This window comes from Primulina tabacum, chromosome 14 (assembly GCF_025594145.1).
Source record: "Primulina tabacum isolate GXHZ01 chromosome 14, ASM2559414v2, whole genome shotgun sequence".
In the NCBI taxonomy this organism is placed as follows: Eukaryota; Viridiplantae; Streptophyta; class Magnoliopsida; order Lamiales; family Gesneriaceae; genus Primulina; species Primulina tabacum.
Window position 1 is genome coordinate 33,070,628 of NC_134563.1, and position 18,339 is coordinate 33,088,966.

At 35.1% G+C, this 18,339-nt stretch overlaps 3 protein-coding genes across 5 annotated transcripts; all 3 read left to right on the forward strand.

The window, feature by feature from the left end:
* The first annotated feature begins 704 nt into the window (after positions 1-704).
* On the forward strand, positions 705-3,655 carry LOC142524548 (uncharacterized). Of its 3 annotated transcripts, XM_075628586.1 has the most exons (5): positions 705-841; positions 1,176-1,841; positions 2,038-2,205; positions 2,299-3,100; positions 3,264-3,655. In XM_075628586.1, exons 2-5 carry the CDS (start codon positions 1,589-1,591, stop codon positions 3,466-3,468), a joined length of 1,428 nt encoding a protein of 475 aa, XP_075484701.1. In that variant the 5' UTR covers positions 705-841; positions 1,176-1,588; the 3' UTR covers positions 3,469-3,655. The 3 variants fall into 3 exon arrangements, with proteins under 3 accessions (XP_075484701.1, XP_075484699.1, XP_075484700.1); XM_075628584.1 differs by having other exon boundaries at positions 2,038-3,100; XM_075628585.1 differs by having other exon boundaries at positions 731-942; positions 2,038-3,100.
* A 301-nt stretch (positions 3,656-3,956) lies between these two features.
* LOC142524685 (low affinity inorganic phosphate transporter 4-like) lies at positions 3,957-6,059 on the forward strand. The gene is made up of 2 exons (XM_075628740.1): positions 3,957-5,565; positions 5,671-6,059. Exons 1-2 carry the CDS (start codon positions 4,259-4,261, stop codon positions 5,975-5,977), a joined length of 1,614 nt encoding a protein of 537 aa, XP_075484855.1. The 5' UTR covers positions 3,957-4,258; the 3' UTR covers positions 5,978-6,059.
* Positions 6,060-10,455: 4,396 nt separating this feature from the next.
* On the forward strand, positions 10,456-16,801 carry LOC142524713 (potassium transporter 26-like). Its single transcript, XM_075628795.1, has 7 exons — positions 10,456-10,728; positions 13,831-14,299; positions 14,500-14,550; positions 14,716-14,976; positions 15,139-15,191; positions 15,273-15,642; positions 15,791-16,801. Exons 1-7 carry the CDS (start codon positions 10,585-10,587, stop codon positions 16,609-16,611), a joined length of 2,169 nt encoding a protein of 722 aa, XP_075484910.1. The 5' UTR covers positions 10,456-10,584; the 3' UTR covers positions 16,612-16,801.
* Positions 16,802-18,339: the final 1,538 nt, after the last annotated feature.

The window sequence follows — 18,339 nt, forward strand, 5'->3', positions numbered from 1 at the left end:
TACAAAAAAATAAATGTATGCATTTGTATAATTTTATGGTAATAATATGATGTATATAATATTAGTCATGTTTAAATAATTATGTATATCATATCACATTATTATAATGCGGTGGCACAAGTTATTTTGTTTTTAAAACCTTATAGACTTTTATACTTGTCGTATCCCTTACCGGGAGTGTGGGATGTCGTCTTAACATCCTCCCAGGATTTATAACAAGTTTTTGAAAAATTTATTTTTGTTATTTCTGAATAACATTATATTATATATTAAATAGATACACAATAAATAAATAAACAGTAAAATAAATATTATTACTTTTGTTATCTTTTTCTTCTGTTTTGGAGCTTGGAAAAATATAGAGGACTTTTAGAGCTTCGTGCTGATAACTTGTTATGAAAAAGTAAAAATTTATGGTAAAAATTAAAAATCTCAAACTCTCAAAATTTACCAAACTACACACTTTATAAAATTTTTCTCTCTCAACTCAATTTTGTATTTCTTCACAAATGGTGAGGCTATTTATAGAATTTCTTTACAAATAATCAAAAAATAAAATACATCATTACCTACATCATCACACACTAATTTTCAATATTTACAACTCTAATTTTCAACATTCAAATATTCAATACACATATTTTAAATATTATTTTTCAACGACTCGTAGCATTATTTGATATATTTTTTTTTTTTTCAGATTTCGAGTCAATCAGATTGACCGAACCGACATATTTTTTGAAACCTCTGAATCTCCGACCATAACCTAAAATTTGTCGGTCCAGACAAAGCGGTCATCAGACAGTTTCTGTGGAAACCCTCTTCTTTGTGTTCTTCAATCGTAAGTTGTTCTAGCTGTTAACATTGTTTCAACAATTTAGATTTTGTTTCCCCGCACGGTTGTAGGCTAAAGCCTGCTCATTTAGACCTTGCACACTACTGGTTTGTACAACTTTCTTTAGAAACGATTTGTTTGTCATTTTTCACGATTTAATTCTGTTGAAGGCTCGCTGAGTTTTGGAAAAATGGATCTGTGGTTTTGGTTGACAGTGAAAATTTGATTTTGGTTCTGCACGCAGCATCTGTTCTTCGCTTGTCATAATGGGTTTAATATTTCATTTTTAAACTATATTTTTCTTTGTTTTCTTAAGTTTGTTTTTCTTCTTAAAAATTAGGGTTTTATTGAATGGGAATTTTTGAGTGAAGATTGATATTGGGATGCAGTTGGACGAGATGGAAAGTGAAGACTTGGTAAATGATGAAGTGAGAGTGGAGGAGGATTGTAGAGAGTGCAGGAGATGCTTAGAAATGGAAAATGAAATCACAAAAGTTAACCATAAATATCAACTCTTGGAACTGGAAATCGAGGAGAAAAAGGATGTAATAGAGCGGCTTGAAGGTAAGCTCGGGTTTATGGAGCTCAAAAAGTTCAAATTCGAGGATGAGATTCGTGTGTTGAGACAGAGTAACGAGGATCTTGAAACGAGAATTGAAAATGGTGAAAGAGTTACTGCTAAAGAAAATGGGGTGGTTGATTTGACTGCGGTGGATGATGACGAAGACAAGATCACAAAGCTGATGATTGAAAATGGTGTTTTGGAGTGTGAGAAGAAGAGAAGCTGAATGCGAAATTTATGATTGGAAGGTGAAATATAAAGAGCTGGAGATACAGGTGATGGAGTTGCAGAAGAGATTACAGGCTGAGATGTCGAAAAGGGGGTTGGGTTTTCCCAATATGGATTCAGTAAAATTGAATGGAAAATCTGGACTAAATCCTGTTCCGGCGTCACTTGTGCAAAACTACGATGAATATGAATCAAATGAGGATGATGATGTGACAGGTATTCTTTTCTTGGCTCGTTTTTGCTGATGAAGCTAAGTTAGTTGGCATCTTGGCCAGTAAATGGGATTTCTCTATGTTACTTTAATTGACGGCCTTACGAAAAACAGATATGCAGCATGTAAAATTGATCATATCAGTTTGAAGCTTTAAATTCCAGAAGTTTTATTGAAATTTTTGTTTCTTTTCCTGTGCAGCAATCACCCCTCCAGGTGACACGTCATCTAAGAAGTATACATGTGCCGATGAAATGAAGGGAAGCCGTCAATGTGAATTCAATGTGAAATATGGTAGACGAGTTAGAAAGTGTTTGAGCTTTACTGAAGACAAGAGCCTCTTGAAGAGTTTTTCTCCCTCAACACCAGGTGGTAGAACTCCTGTTGGTCCCATTGATATTAGTGACGGTGAGGATAACCTAGATGCCCCTGACATTTCTCTTCCGGATCTTGATCTTACAGGAAGGAAGGTGGCCTTTAATTCCACTGATGACGGATTGGGAAATGCTATGTATGAAAATAAGTTGACCTCAAAAGCTAGATCTACAAATGTTCTTGAGCACCAGGATGACGAAGAAGACGTTGCTTGCTATAATGGGAGAAAACCCTATCTTTTGACTCCTAAAAGGAGAAGAGTCTCGAAGGTTGTTACCAGTGATAGTGAAAGTGATGATAATATTCCAATTGGTAGAGTTATGAGTAAAAATCAGCGATCATATGGCTTAAATTCGAACCTGAACAGCAACTCTGCGTGTGATACTGAATCTCAGGACAGCATTGATGAACCTAAGCCTAGACGACGGTTAATGAAGCAGCGGAATTTCGCAGAGATGGGTGTCGCAAGAAAATGTATTCATGAAGGCAACAAGAGCGATGATATCCTTGGAATCCCAAAAAATGAATCTGATGAAGAAATGAAATTGGATGACTCGGGTAGTGAAGGTGAAAGCTTGGGTGGATTCATTGTAAATAGCTCTGATGTTTCTGATAGTGATGTTTCTGCTAAGGGTACTTCTAGTGAATCGGGAGATTCATTAGATAGTGGCGTGGACTATAAGGAAATTATGTCTGGTTTAAGAAGGGAAAGTAAACACAAGATGAAGTGGGACTTCGAAGCAGATATGCTTGCTGATTTCGGTAAAAATCCTGAAATATGCATGAAGGCCGTGTGTGCTCTGTATCGCCAACAAACATCAGAGGAGAAATTTTGCAAAGCAACACTAAATCTTAATGGGCGAGGGTTTAGCCAGTGTGATGCATACAGGTAAAGTGCTATTACACGTGTGTATATCTCCGTTCCTTTATTTGCTCCTAGCTTTTTGATCTGCGTACAACATACATATGCATGAGTTGTGATTATGATACTATATCCACTTGATAATAAAGTAGTTGAGGTTTTTTGTTTTGGCTTATGGGTGACTTGCCAGGGGCAGTGCTTTAGCGGAGTTTCTCACTGACGGTGAACCACAAAGTGACGTGAAGAAGTCGGTACAAGAGTTGCTAGAATTCAATCCGAAGGGGGATGAACTATGCAGGGAATTGGCGAACCGCTACTCGAAGCAGCTATTTGCCATATATCAAAATGGAGAGGACCCGTTCTTTAAATCACCACAACCTGGTGGGCAATCCTGAAACCATAATGGAGATATTATGGAACTGATATGATGTTGGCATCAAACTTTTTGGCAATGTTGTAAGCATCTTGATTGTGTAAAATCTTTCTTTTCTATCAATGTGCTGCTGCGGCCGAGTCTTGTGATTACTAACTATGCTTGATAAGGTTGGTCAATCATGAAAATTATACATTTAACATTTAGAAGGTAGCATATTTTACTCTGTGCATAGTATTTATTACATGTTGAAAGCATCCTTGCGCGGGTCTAAATTAATTATTTGTGTTGTTGGTTTTTGTTGTAAATTTGTATTATTAGATTGTGTAACTTCAATAGTAATATGCGGACAAAATTTTAAAAAAAAATTAATTACGCAATCATTGAGTATAGGTCGTTAGTCTCAAGAATAGATGATGCATGAGAAGGGGATATTACAGGTGCAAATATTAAATGACAACTTGAAGACAACCTAAACATAATCTGATGGAGACAATCGAGCATCGGATCCAAGAAACAACAATCGTCCAAAAAACAGTAACAAATAACACTTGTACTATTTAATCTCGTTCAGATTGTGAAATGGTTGAGATAACTTTAAATCATCTAGATTTCAACTATGCAAGAGCATATTCCAAATAAGAAACCAATCATCAATTTCTTGTTTTAAAACATTGGTTTAAACGGAATAATTTTAATTTCCCAATGCATCTCGCTCCCAGAAGCAAGATGTGATGTACACACGTATATATAGATAAGCCAACCCAAAACTAGACAAACAGACCAAGAAACCAAACCTCACACCAAAAGCAATGGCTTCAAACAACATATCTGTGCTTAATGCGCTTGACAATGCACGCACACAACGGTACCATATTACCACTATTGTGATTGCAGGAATGGGATTCTTCACGGATGCATACGACTTGTTTTGCATCTCCACTGTCACAAAACTTTTAGGCCGTTTATACTACTACGATCCCTCCTTAGGCAAACCCGGAAAGCTTCCACATCCAATCAATAACTTGGTTATTGGAGTTGCGCTAGTCGGTACTCTAACCGGGCAACTAGTATTCGGGTACCTAGGCGATAAGCTAGGCCGGAAAAAAGTTTATGGGCTCACTTTGATTCTTATGGCCCTTTGTGCCATCTGTTCTGGTTTATCATTTGGATCCAGTCCAAAGGCTGTAATGGGAACTCTGTGTTTCTTTAGATTCTGGCTTGGATTTGGGATTGGTGGGGATTATCCTCTATCCGCCACTATCATGTCTGAATACGCGAACAAGAAAACACGTGGGGCGTTTATTGCTGCAGTGTTTGCTATGCAAGGAGTTGGCATCATTTTTGCTGGACTTGTATCGATGATCATGTCTAAAATCTTCCTTGGCAATTATGGAGGCCCATCATTTACCAAAGAACATGTTCTCTCTACAGAGCCAGAGGCCGACTACGTATGGCGAATTGTTCTAATGATCGGCGCACTCCCGGCAATCCTTACCTTCTACTGGCGTATGAAAATGCCCGAAACAGCACGGTACACGGCCATAATCGAAGGGAACGCAAAGCAAGCAGCTTCGGACATGGGCAGAGTTCTTGAAATCGAAATCCAAGCTGAACCCGACAAAATAGCCCGGTTCAACGCATCAAACGAGTACCCTTTACTCTCTTTCGAATTCGTGAGACGCCATGGAAAACATCTGATCGGTACAACGACGACATGGTTTCTTCTAGACATCGCATTCTACAGCCAAAATCTAACTCAAAAAGACATTTTCCCAACCATGGGTCTCACCAACAAAGCTGAAAACGTCAGTGCCCTCCGAGAAATGTTCGAAACATCGCGTGCTATGTTTGTGATCGCATTGCTAGGGACTTTTCCGGGATATTGGTTCACCGTGGCTTTCATTGAAAAGATCGGGCGTTATTACATACAACTGGTTGGCTTTTTCATGATGTCGATTTTCATGTTTATAATTGGTATGAGATACGACTATCTGAAGACGAAGGAACATAGATGGGCCTTTGCAGCGCTTTATGGGCTCACCTTCTTCTTTGCGAACTTCGGGCCGAACAGCACAACCTTTGTCTTACCCGCAGAGCTTTTTCCGACAAGGGTTAGGTGAGTGAACTTCACTTGTACTCTTCATTACGTATCCAACTCTTGTCCTACATTTGATCCAGTCCAAGGTAAACAATTTTATAAACAATATTTTTCATTCAACAGGTCCACTTGCCATGCACTTAGTGCGGCCTCCGGGAAGGCTGGGGCAATGGTTGGCGCCTTCGGGATACAAAATTACACACAAGATGGAGACATAACTAAAATCAAGAAAACTATGATCTTTCTAGCAATCACAAACATGATGGGATTTTTCTTTACTTTTCTAGTGACCGAAACAAAGGGAAAGTCATTAGAAGAGATCTCTGGTGAGGATGGCGGCGGCGATGAAGGTGGTGAGGGTCATCAGATGACCACGAAACCACCATTCAGTCCATCGGAGAAATGGGAAGAAAAATCGAGGAATTATTGATTAATCGATTCAAGTTTAGCTTTGCTATATATGAAATGTTTAAGATGCAACATAAGAATATTTTGTTTACTCCTGAGGACAATTTATGATGCACCATTTGAATTATATTATTATGATAATGTATTTCATTTGATGTATCATAGAATGATATAATCAATCATTTGATTGGTAATGATATATACTTCCTATTAATAATAGAATATTGTATGTCTGTCCGTACATATGCATGTTGGGCTACCATTGCACATCCTGCGCACCCAAATCTTCCGATCTAGCCATACCGACCCCGAACACTCGCAAACACCGATCGGCCCTCACGTATTCTCACCCAAACCGACCAAGCATCGACTCCAGCCTTAAATTCTCCCCTTACTCGACATCTACAGACCTTTAGCAACATAAAAATGGGTAACCCCTTGCACATATACATAAAACCTTTTGGAATCTAAAATGGACCATGCCATATCAGAAACCTACAAATATTGTTAGGCCAAAAAGATCATCATCGTCACTACGTTGAAGAACATTGAGGTATTGCAACTGAAGAAATATGAACCATGTAAAATTAAAATAAATAAAATTCTATTCGAAGAGCAACATTAATTAAGGAGTATTATATTTCAAGAGGAAAAAGATCTCCTTGAACGGAGCAAGAAAAAAATCAAAGATTTCGATGGAGAAACAGAACAACGGAATGGAAGATGTGGTTATGGAGGGTCCTTTGAAGGCAATCCAAGGAGAGATAAAGGGATGCATGGCTACAAATACCGCAGCTAATCGGCACTCGTTCAAGGATACCCTTCTTGGGCATCAGGATACATGCTTCAAGTCTTGTTACCCGGAGGATTATGAACTCATCTCGGACGACGAGATCTATGGAGAGTATGAGGAAGATGAAGGGTGCCCGATTATAAAGCTCTCACAGGAGGAAAAGATCAGGCTACTTAGACCTTGGCACCACACCTTGATTGTTAAGGTTCTGGGCAGGTCCATTGGTTATAATTATCTCCTCAGACGTATTAAGGCTCTGTAGAATAGAAAGCGAAGGCTCCTATTGAACAGTTGCGTGTCATATTAGATTGCTTAAACATATTCTGCTCTTGTTCTGGACAAAGAGTTAACTATCAGAAATCTCATATCTTTGTCTCTAGAAATGTGAATGCTATGATGGCAAATAATTTATCTTCTTTGTCAGGGATTCCATTGGCGGTTGATCTTGGTAGATATCTTGGAGTACCTTCTATATATGGGAGGGTAACAAGTAATCTGTACAAGCAGGTGCTGAATAGAGTCAAATCTCGGCTCGAGGGATGGAAAACCAAGTACTTGAATTTTGCAGGACGCAAGGTATTAGTGCAATCTGTGCTCAATTCTTTCCCAAGTTACTCTATGCAAACAAGCCTGTTACCCAAGGGAATATGCGATGAAATTGAGAAATTAATCCGAAAGTTTCTATGGGGTGGAAATATTGGGGGATAGAAAATGTAACCTGGTGAATTGGGAAGTTGTCACTAGTCCAAAGTCTCTGGGAGTCCTGGGTACCAAGAGATCATGACAAAACTGGGTTGGCGAGTAATGGAAGAAAAGAATAGCCTTTGGGCACATGTCCTAAAGGGTAAATACATTCGCAATGCGACCACTAGCAGAGAGATTCAGATAAAATAGGGTGCGTCCAACGCCTGGCAAGGTATTTGCAAGACTACACTTTCTTGAGAAGGGAAGCAAAAAGGCAGTAAGGAATGGTAAATCCACTAGCTTTTGGAATGATAAGTGGGTAAGTAATGAACCTGTGAGTAAGTTTTTAACCAAGGACATTGACTTAGCCTAGATAAACAAAAAAGTACACGAATATTGGATCAAGGGTGAGCGATGGAATTGGGAAGCAATACATGGATTGGTACCCACTACTGTGGAGAATGAACCAGCTGCTTGCACGTTGAGTGAAGAGGAAGATATAGAGGATAACACCTGCTGGGGTATCACTAGTAATGGTAAACTCTTGATGAGCTCAGCTTATGAGTTGATAAGGGACAGAAACGAACAGGGGGTGACAAATCTTGGGAAGCCATATGGAAGCTGGAAATGCCTTACATGATAAGAACCTTGATTTAAATAGTTAGACATGGTAAGACTATGAGCAATGTGGAGAGAGCTAAAAGGGGTGGAAGATGTGCAGTGTGCCAGGACTCTCTGGAGGACGAGGACCACATTTTTCGCAAATGTGAGGAAGCAAGAGCTAGATGGAATAGATTAATGCCTACTAAGGTATGTCAGTTGGCCCTGAATCTGAACTTTGATGAGTGGTTAATAGCTAATTTTGGTCACGGGTACAAGCACGATAAGACTAGGGATTGAAGTCATCAAGTCAGCCTTCGCCTCAAATAAGGTAATGCCAAATCACAATGTAGCTTATGCAAACTGTATAACTAGGTGGTTACCCCCTCCTAGCAGATGGAGTTCACTTAATGTGGATGAAAGTTGCAAGCAAAAAATGTTAGGAACTCGGGTGTGAGGGTCTATTGTGGAACGAAACTAGAGACTGGATTTGTGGCTTCATGTATAATATTGGTTGGTGCTCAATGGAGGAAGCAGAGCTTTGGGCTGCTTGCAAAAGGTTGAGCTAGCATGGAATTCAGGATATAAGAAGATTCTGCTTGGGATTGATTCAGAGATGGTGGTAAGGTGGTTGAATAAAAAAGGGACGCCATGCTCCTCCATTCTTAACTTGATATCTATTTGTATATATATATATTGAGAGAGTGTCCGCAAAAGATTATGTTTTTGTAGAATATATCAAATTTATATATTAGAAAGAAGTAAAGAAAAATCACAAATGAATAGTGTTTGAAAACAAATATACAAAACCTGTAAATCAGATGTGAGCGGTGTTTGATAAATAAGTTATTATAATTATAACTTACTATCAATCACTTTTGGAGAATCAAAATCATCACAAGAGCAGCTTTTAGGGCATGATTAGCATGAATGAAATAGAACATAAATGGAATCAATCTTGAAATAGAACGAAGATGAGAATAAAATGACAGTTATATTACATTCTAATTATTGTACGGAAAGAAATGAAAAAAAAAAATGTAATGAAATTATTTTTAATAATCAAATATTTTTTTATATTTTATTATTCTTTATATAATTATTATTTATTATTATAATTATGAAAAAACTTAATCCTTCCGTATTTCACTTGATCTTTTTATTCTAAAAATGAATAAATGTCGTTTTGTATTTATTTAAGGAGCATATAATTATTTTGTAAATGACAGGAATTTCTTATTAATCTCACATTATCTGCATTTGGTTCAAATTCGCTTGACCCACCCGGGAAAGCTAAACACTTATCAGTTTAATTTAATATAACATGGAATCGTCTTCTTACAATACACTATCTTCCATTAAAGTGACGTTTAGATTAGTTAATTTATTATTAAACTGTACGAAGTTTCATTATCAATTATTATTTAAATAAGTGAACTTCCAGACAGATAATTTTTCATAACTTATTCAAAAAATAAAGAGTAGATTTCTTATGAGACGGTTTCATGAATTTTTATTTGTGAGATATGCCAACCCTACCGATATTCACAATAAAATGTAATACTCTTAGCATAAAAAGTAATACTTTTTCATTGATGACCCAAATAAGATATCCGTCTCACAAAATACGACCCGTGAGACTGTGTTACATAAGTTTTGGCCAAAAATAAAATACGATTCTAGCATTCAACATATATAATAAGATTGAGTGACAGATATGGAAAGAAGTGGTCGGGGAAACAAAACATATGAAAAAATCAATTTGAATGGAAATAAGGACCGGTGAAGTGGGATTCTCTTCAACATTTGTATTCATTAATTTTGGCTTTTATCTCATTTTCAACTGCTCTCTCCTTTTGATAATCGAACAGTACTCCGCATGCAACGTGATGATGTATCACAAGTTCCATTTTTTATACCTTCACCCATTGGCGGAGTCAGAAATATGGCTCTACCCGGACTAAAATTTTAAACTCTACAATCTTTTAATATTTTAAATTAATCTATCCAGGCTAATATCATATTATTCCAATATTATACAAAATTTACATATAAATTTAAAAAAAAAAAATTGGACCACCCGGAAATGTAGCTCCGCCCTTGCCTTCACCTAATTAGTGACAACATAAATTTCTCATGTTACATAAAAATCCTTAAATAATTTTTTGGCCACTAATTTGTTCTATTTTGGTTTTGGTCCATTAAGTATTTGAAGTTTCTCACTTTTAATTTTCGACTATTTGATTCAACTGCTGGATACGTTAGTAATCTTCATATTTATTATTTATATAATGAAATCAATTAAAGATTACAATTTACATGCATCAAAATAGCTAAGGTAAGGTCTCTCGTCTTATATAATTTAATTTAATCATAACATATGGCTCTTAGCTTACCTGCTCTCTTAATTCTCCATATGTGGCTGCAACATAAATTTTTTTTTAACATTATAATTATAATACTACGTTATCAAAGCACAGATCCCACAATATAAATTCTTGAATATCAGGATTTGCACGCTGAATGATCGTGGAAGGTGAAACAACTACATCATGAAAAGCATTGACCTCGAAAACAGCAACGGCAGCGGCGGTACCAGCAACGGCGATTTTATGCTCCGGACGGAAGAGACGGGCATCGGCAGCAGAACTATGAGCTTCACTAGAATTTATCAACCTCTTCAAAAATTAGAAAAGGTGCTTGTATGAATTCCATGTCAATTATTTATCTAAGGAAGCCTGTTTTATATATATATATATATATATATATAATCATTAACTATAATATAATCATGTAATTTGTTAGATATTTTTTTCATGTTTACACACTCGCACACTGTGTGTGTGTATCTTGGTCAAAAATCACATTGGTGGAATTGAATTTAGCGAATTGTTGAAACAAACGTGTCTAAACATATGTGTGTGTGTATATATCTATACTATTAATAAAGAGACAGACGAATAGTTTTGGTGATGCTTTTTTTAATATTTTCAAATGGTCCTTACACTAACATATTAATAAAGTGTCAAAATTCTAATGCAAAGTGTGTGAATAAAATATCAGTTTCGTAAATAAATGATTGTAGGTTCAAACTTCAACCACTAAATTGTCACGTCCCAACGACGGGGTTGGTTGACACCGACATTACTCTCAAATTTACATTCGAAAACAACAAGCCTCAAACGTACCATATTCAGAAACCAGTTTTTTATTCATAAATATTGAATATTTAACGTCTGATACAAACTCAAATGATTAATGCTTTACAGCGAAAATATAAATCCAGACATAACAATGTCTTAACAGATACAGCGGAAACATAACTTAGAATTTAACAACAACAGTCTTCTTCACCTGCCCCAAAACTGATGCTGCTCTTCTTCTTCTAACAATTCTTCCTCGTTCTTATCTTAGATGAGTTTGGTGAGTGAGTGATATGGTTGTCACTCAGTAAGCGGGGGCGGGAATAACTCCCAGTTTTCAAAGTCATTTTCAACAGAAACAGTAATACAAATAATATACAGAAATTCTTATTTTCTAAACAGGAATCAGTATTCAGGAATCAATATTCAGAACAGAAATCAGAATTTTAACAAGTAAGCATTGGGCACGCTTGTGAATTTCATGGCTAAACTGATATCAGTCCCCTATATGTTCTCTCCTCTAAGGGGTGGGACCAGTAATCAGTAATCAGAATTCAGTAATGTTCAGAATATATATTCCTACCATTAGTTCATTAGGTTTCAGTGCTTCAAAAATCAGAGATCAGAAATCAAAGATATATATACTTTGCTTCAAAACAGGATTTATCAAACTGATTTCAAGATATTTATACATAACCCCACTTACCGTAATTTGCTAGAAGTTTCGGTTGAAGTCTGGAAATAAGCTTTCTCTAGCTACTGGATTTTACTGCTTGAACAAACGCACTCTCTTAACTCGAATTTTCAAGTGATAACTGAAGATTTGTGTAACACCAATTCAGAGATTTGAGGGTGTTATTTATAGGAAAAATTATGACTGTTAGTCTCCCAATTAATGATCATAATATGTCATTATGTGTTATTACTGCCTTTAATTCATGATAAATGCTTCAGTTACAAGTCATAAGCAGAATCAGTAGCTGTCTGCTGAAATCTCACGCTACTGAACTCTTCTGTTGCTGGATTATATCTGCTGAAAAAATATCAGCTTCTGAAATATCAGTTGCTGCTGGAAGCTTCTGCTGAACTCTTTGCCTTGCTGCTGAATTTTGTTACCTGCTGCAAAATGTTAGCTACTGCTGGAATTTCGAGTTCTCACATAAATAACATATTTTATTGATTTTTTTCTCCTTTTTTTATAATTCATTATTTCAAAATTGTGAAGTCCTTTAGTGAATTAATTATTATAAAAAAATAATATATATTTAAATTTTAAAAAAATATAATTATAAAAATAAGAAACTATTTTTTCGCTAATTTTGAAAAAAATTCTTAAATATAAATGTATGTCGATTAATTGTATTATCCTAAGGCAATGACATGGTTCTTATCATGTTTAAAATATTAATGTCGACCACCAACCTAAATACATATTTAGTTCTTTAATTTTTGAGAAACTATATATATTATTATTTTTTAACATATGATAAATAAATATTTTTAAATCAAATTTAATAAAACTAATGAGAAATATTTTTTTCCAAATCATATCACAAATTAAATTGATTGATATAATCAATGCAAAAGTTTTAATGTAATTTATGTTTTTAATAGAGTTTAGTTTCATTTTAAATAAAAAATAATAAAAGACATATAATACATAAATTATATTTGAATTAATATAAAAATGAATTAAATTAAAATTTAAACTAAATGAATTGATATAATCAATGCAAACAATAAATGAAATTATCATTTATTGCAGTACACATTTCAATAGTCATGATATATCTTTCTTTTTTTAGAAATGACATTTTGGTGGGAAATTACTATTTTTGGCAAAAACTCTGCTTTTATATAGATATAGATTAAATAAATTATAAAAAAGCACACTTTACAATAATCTAGTGTGTGTGTGGAAAATTCTATGTTTGGGCAAACAATTTGTTATTTTGATTTTCTATGTTTCAAATTTCAGTTTTAGTCCGCAATATTTGTTTTTTTTATAATTGTAGTCATTTTTTCGAACGTGTCGTTGATGTGATGTGACATCAATGCAGGGATGAGTCTCATCAACAGTCCCAATGAAAAATGATTAAAATTGTCAAAAATCAAATTATATGAGATTAAGAGTGAAATTTAACAATACATATTACCAAAAACACAAAGAAACATATATACAAAAGCAAAAATGTAGTTTTTCGTACATAAATATGTATGTATGTGCGCAGGCGTTCCAGAGTGCATATTTTCTCCATTAGCGAACCATTCTTATATAATTTATTTTCAGAGGGCAAATTTTCTTCTCGAAATAAAAATATAAGACTGCTTTGGAATTTATTTTAGAACAGTAGAGTTGAACAAAAAAAAAACCAATTCGCATAACCATCCAAATAAAATAAAGTAAAATTCAGAGAGCAAATGTAAAACTTTTAGAGCCTCAAGTCGAATTGAAAATATAATTAAAAAAACAATCTCTCAGTTTTTCATTGAAATTCCAATAATTCAATTAATCATATAGTTCCTGGAAAACTCCAAGGTTGTTCCCTTCGACTCGCTTAGACATCAACATTATATGCAACATTTACTTCTCATTAATTCTATAATTAAATTTCTCCACCAAAAATTTATGACTCTAAAAACACATTTTTGCAGGAATATCCGGCCATGCAAACCCTACTCTTAGCTTACCAATCTCTTGGCATAGTCTATGGAGACTTGGGAACTTCTCCGGTCAATGTTTTCTCTGCTACGAATCAAACAAACCTCTCGGAAGATGATCTTATAGGCACATTAAGCCTTATTATATGGACGTTAACAATCGTTGTATTCATTAAATATGTTTTCATCGTGCTTCAAGCTAACGATCATGGCGAAGGTGGAACGTTTGCCTTGTATTCCTATATTTGTAGGCACATAAGCTTTCGCAGCAAGTTCTCGATTCAGAATACGCGTTTGGAATCAGATTTTGACATGGTGCATTATGGTAGAGGAAGCCCCTTGAGCACCAAGACGAAGGAGTTTCTTGAAAAAAACACGACTGCTCAGAATTGTGTCACGATTCTTGTTTTGCTTGGAACTTGTATGGTTATCGGAGATGGCGCACTCACTCCTGCAACTTGTGGTAACTTCTGCATGCAAAACGTTATATAGAGAAATCGTGGGGGTCAACCGAAATTTTAAAGCGTTTTGACATTTGTGTCAAGTTATTCTGAAGTTCCATATCTTATTGCATGTTAAACAAGAGTATTGCAAAAGTTTTATGCATGTTGCATCATGATTTGTTGGTAAAAGGTGTTACTTTTGTTTTTTTTTTTGCTGAAGTTCTTTCAGCTCTCCAAGGAATTCAATCTCTCTCCACCGAAATTACTCAAGGTGTGTATTTGAGATAATGTTCGTATTTAATGAACAATGTCCATGAAACCAGTAACTTAAAATGAAATTTGAGATTCTTTATTCGATGGGATCAATTTCATTGCTTGTTTTCCATTGAATTGAAGCTGTGACATACTAATATTCTACTGATCTTTTCATCGATAGATCACGTTGTTTGGATATCAGTGGTGCTTCTGATTGCCCTGTTTTCCTTGCAACGTTGTGGAACTAGCAAAGTTAGCTTCTTATTCTCTCCAATTATGCTCATTTGGTTTGCTACAAACGTTTCAATTGGTGTATACAATATCATAAAGCATCATCCCTCGGTTATCAAGGCTGTATCGCCACACTACATTGTGAAATTCTTTCGGAGAAATGGGAAGATTGCTTGGAATCTTCTAGGATCTGTTTTCTTGGGCATAACAGGTATATATTATATATTTCAAACTCTTCAAGCAAAACCTAAGCTTAGCATGTACTGTGGGGAAAAGGATCGCCTAGTTATTAAAATAATTATCAGCAAATATATTTTATTTTTCAAAATAAAAGTTAAGAGTCTAAATTCAGTTCTCATGAAATGTGCAACAGGAGCTGAGGCCATGTTTGCTGATTTGGGCCATTTCAATAAGAGGGCGATTCAGGTAGTTTACAAAAACGGGTTGACGAATATGTGATAATTTTTCCAAGAACAATTGATATCATTTTGAATTTTCTTTTTGCAGTTGGCTTTCTCTTTGGTGGTTTACCCTTCATTGATCCTCACATACGCTGGCGAAACCGCATACTTAGTTAAAAACCCTGAGAAAATAACTGATGCATATTATAGTTCCCTCCCGAATCGAGTGTACTGGCCCATGTTTGTTATTTCAACACTAGCTGCCATTGTTGCAAGCCAATCTATGATCTCGGCAAGCTTCTCCATCGTGAAACAGTCGTTGGCCCTCGGTTGTTTCCCCCGTGTTAACATAATCCACACTTCCTCAAAACATGAAGGCCAAGTTTATTCACCAGAAATTAACTACTTCTTGATGCTTCTCACTGTTGGTCTTGTTGTTGGTTTCAAAGGTGGGGTGCAGCTAGCTAATGCATACGGTAAGTCTAGTGTTCTTCTCCTTTCCAACAAAAAGTCTTGAAGTGTAATGCCTTACAATTTTTTCTATAGAAAAAATGTATATATAATTGTCCCTCTTCTAAATTTTTGAACTAGCTGAGTATATACATATATATATACATACTACAGGTGTGGTTGTCATATGGGTCATGATAATAACAACTTTCTTGACAACATTAGTCATGTTGGTTATATGGAAGACAAGAGTCGAACTGGTCCTATGTTTCTTCTTCCCTTACATTGTAATTGAAGGCATATTCATGACATCTCTGCTAAACAAAATCCCACAAGGAGGATGGGTACCCTTTGCTATCTCTGCATTCTTCCTCCTTGTCATGTTATCATGGACTTATGGAAGAAGTAAAAAAACAAAATACGAATCCGAAAACAAGATGAGCATCCAAGAATTGGATCAAGTATTATCGAGTAATATCATGCACAGGACACGAGGGACTTGTTTCTTCTTCACTGATCTCGTCAACGGTATCCCACCAATCATACGCCGTTATATTCAACATACAAACTCTGTACGCGAAGTTATGGTCATAGTCACCATTAGAACTCTTCCTATCAAAACCGTGCTTCCGGAGGAAAGATTGAATGTCGGGAAATTGGGAAATCAAGGGGTTTACAGGTGTTTGGTGCAGTTTGGATACAATGATTCTCAGGAAATGGAAGGGGTTGATTATATTTCCTTAGTTATCGCAAAACTTCAAGAACTTGTTGATGATTCGGATGAAATAAGGATGTTAGAGTCGGCAGCACGCGATGAGGTTGTGTTTGCCGTTGGAAGGACGATTCTTAAAGCAAATCGGGATAGTGGGATTGTTGCAAGATTAACAATAGATCATATTTACAGATTTCTGCAGAAGAACAGTAGATCAGCAGTCTCAACACTGGGAACCCCACCTGAGAAAACACTGCAAGTTGGGATGCTTTACGAGATCTAAAATGGATCATGCCATATCAGAAACAAAAATTGTCATGCCAAAAGAGATAATCATCGTCACTTTGTTGAAGAACATTGAGGTATAGTATCTGTATTATAACTTGACTTTGAATTGTCAATTTAATATTAAGTGAATTTATACGTGTGTTCTTATTTTTTTTAAGTGTATTAAAATACATCTCTCTTTTTTTGTTTTTTTTTTCCAGTTATTAATTAATTTTAAAATAAATTAAAAAAAATAAAATTTAATATATTTTTTTGAAGAAAAAACAAAATCTATATTTTAATAGAATTTAAAATAAATAAAAGAATAAAGAAATTTACTATCCATTTTTTAGAAATGTACTATGTCTTTATTTTAAAAACAATTAATTATAATTGATTTCTCTCTTTTTTTTTTCTTTAATTTGATTTATGAAATATATCTTTATTTTTTTTATGTTATTTGGTTTAATTTCTCCTTTTTTATTAATTAATGAATTTTAAAATAAATCGGAGAAAAATAAAGTTTTATATTATTGCTCAAAATTTTATAATTCTCCAACTTTTGAGTAGGTCTTCTGTGAAACGTTCTCACAAATATATATCTATGAGGTGAGTCGAATTTTTTCATTAATAAATGATTTTAAAATAAATCGAATTAAAAAACATCTATATTATTGTTCAAAATTTTATAGTTCTTCAATTTTTACTAGGTCTTTTATGAGAAAATCTCGTAAATATATATATCTGTGAAACGGGTCGACCCGATCCATTTCTAGAATGAAAAACAATGTTTATCATGATCCAGGTTGGGTAGGATACTAATTTCACAAAATTGAACGATGAAATAGTCTCACATGTATTAGAGAAATATGAAACTTGTGTTTATCATGTGGGGATTTACACATAATATTGCAAATGTAACGTCCTAGATTCGACGTCTGTCCACACTGTACATAAACGAGTCTTTCTAGCGTGCTTATGTACTCACTCACACGCAATTTAGGAATCTTCACATGGGGTCACCCCTCCTAGAATTTCCCAAAGTCAAACTTACTTAACTTTGGAGTTCTTATGTGATGAGCGTCTGAAAAGAATATACACATTCTTAATATGAGTAGTACATATCAAATCTTTTAAGCATCAAATGGTTCGTCCCCGAACAACCGTACTAGGAGAGATCGGCTCTGATACCAACTGTAACGCCCCAGATTCGACGACTATCCCGACTGTACCAAGACGAGTCTTTGCAGCGTGCTTATGTTCTCACTCACACGCACTATAGGAAACTTCCCTGGTGGTCACTCTCCCAAAATTTTCTCAAGTCAAACACGCTTAACTTTGGAGTTCTTATGTGATGAGCATCCGAAAAGAAGATGCACATTCTTAATATGAGTGGTACCTATCAAATTTTTAAGCACTCCTCATCTGCATAGTCACATACCTAAATAGTTTTTGGAATCCATCTCATTTAGGTGTAGGATCGGTTCATTCATGCTCCCTTCTCCTAGAAGCCTGTCAGGAGCTACTCCTTGTCCGTGCAACATCATGGCACCGACGATCACCCTCTGCTATATGTATATCAAACCTAAAACAACTTAATTATATTAGTATTTAAGAACTCAAACAAAAAATAAAATATGAACTTTATCGAGGTATCTATATTGAACTAATTATAGAAAAATAAAATATTACGGAGTGTAAGATGAGAAATGTTCTCATCATATCATTTTTATATGTTTCACAC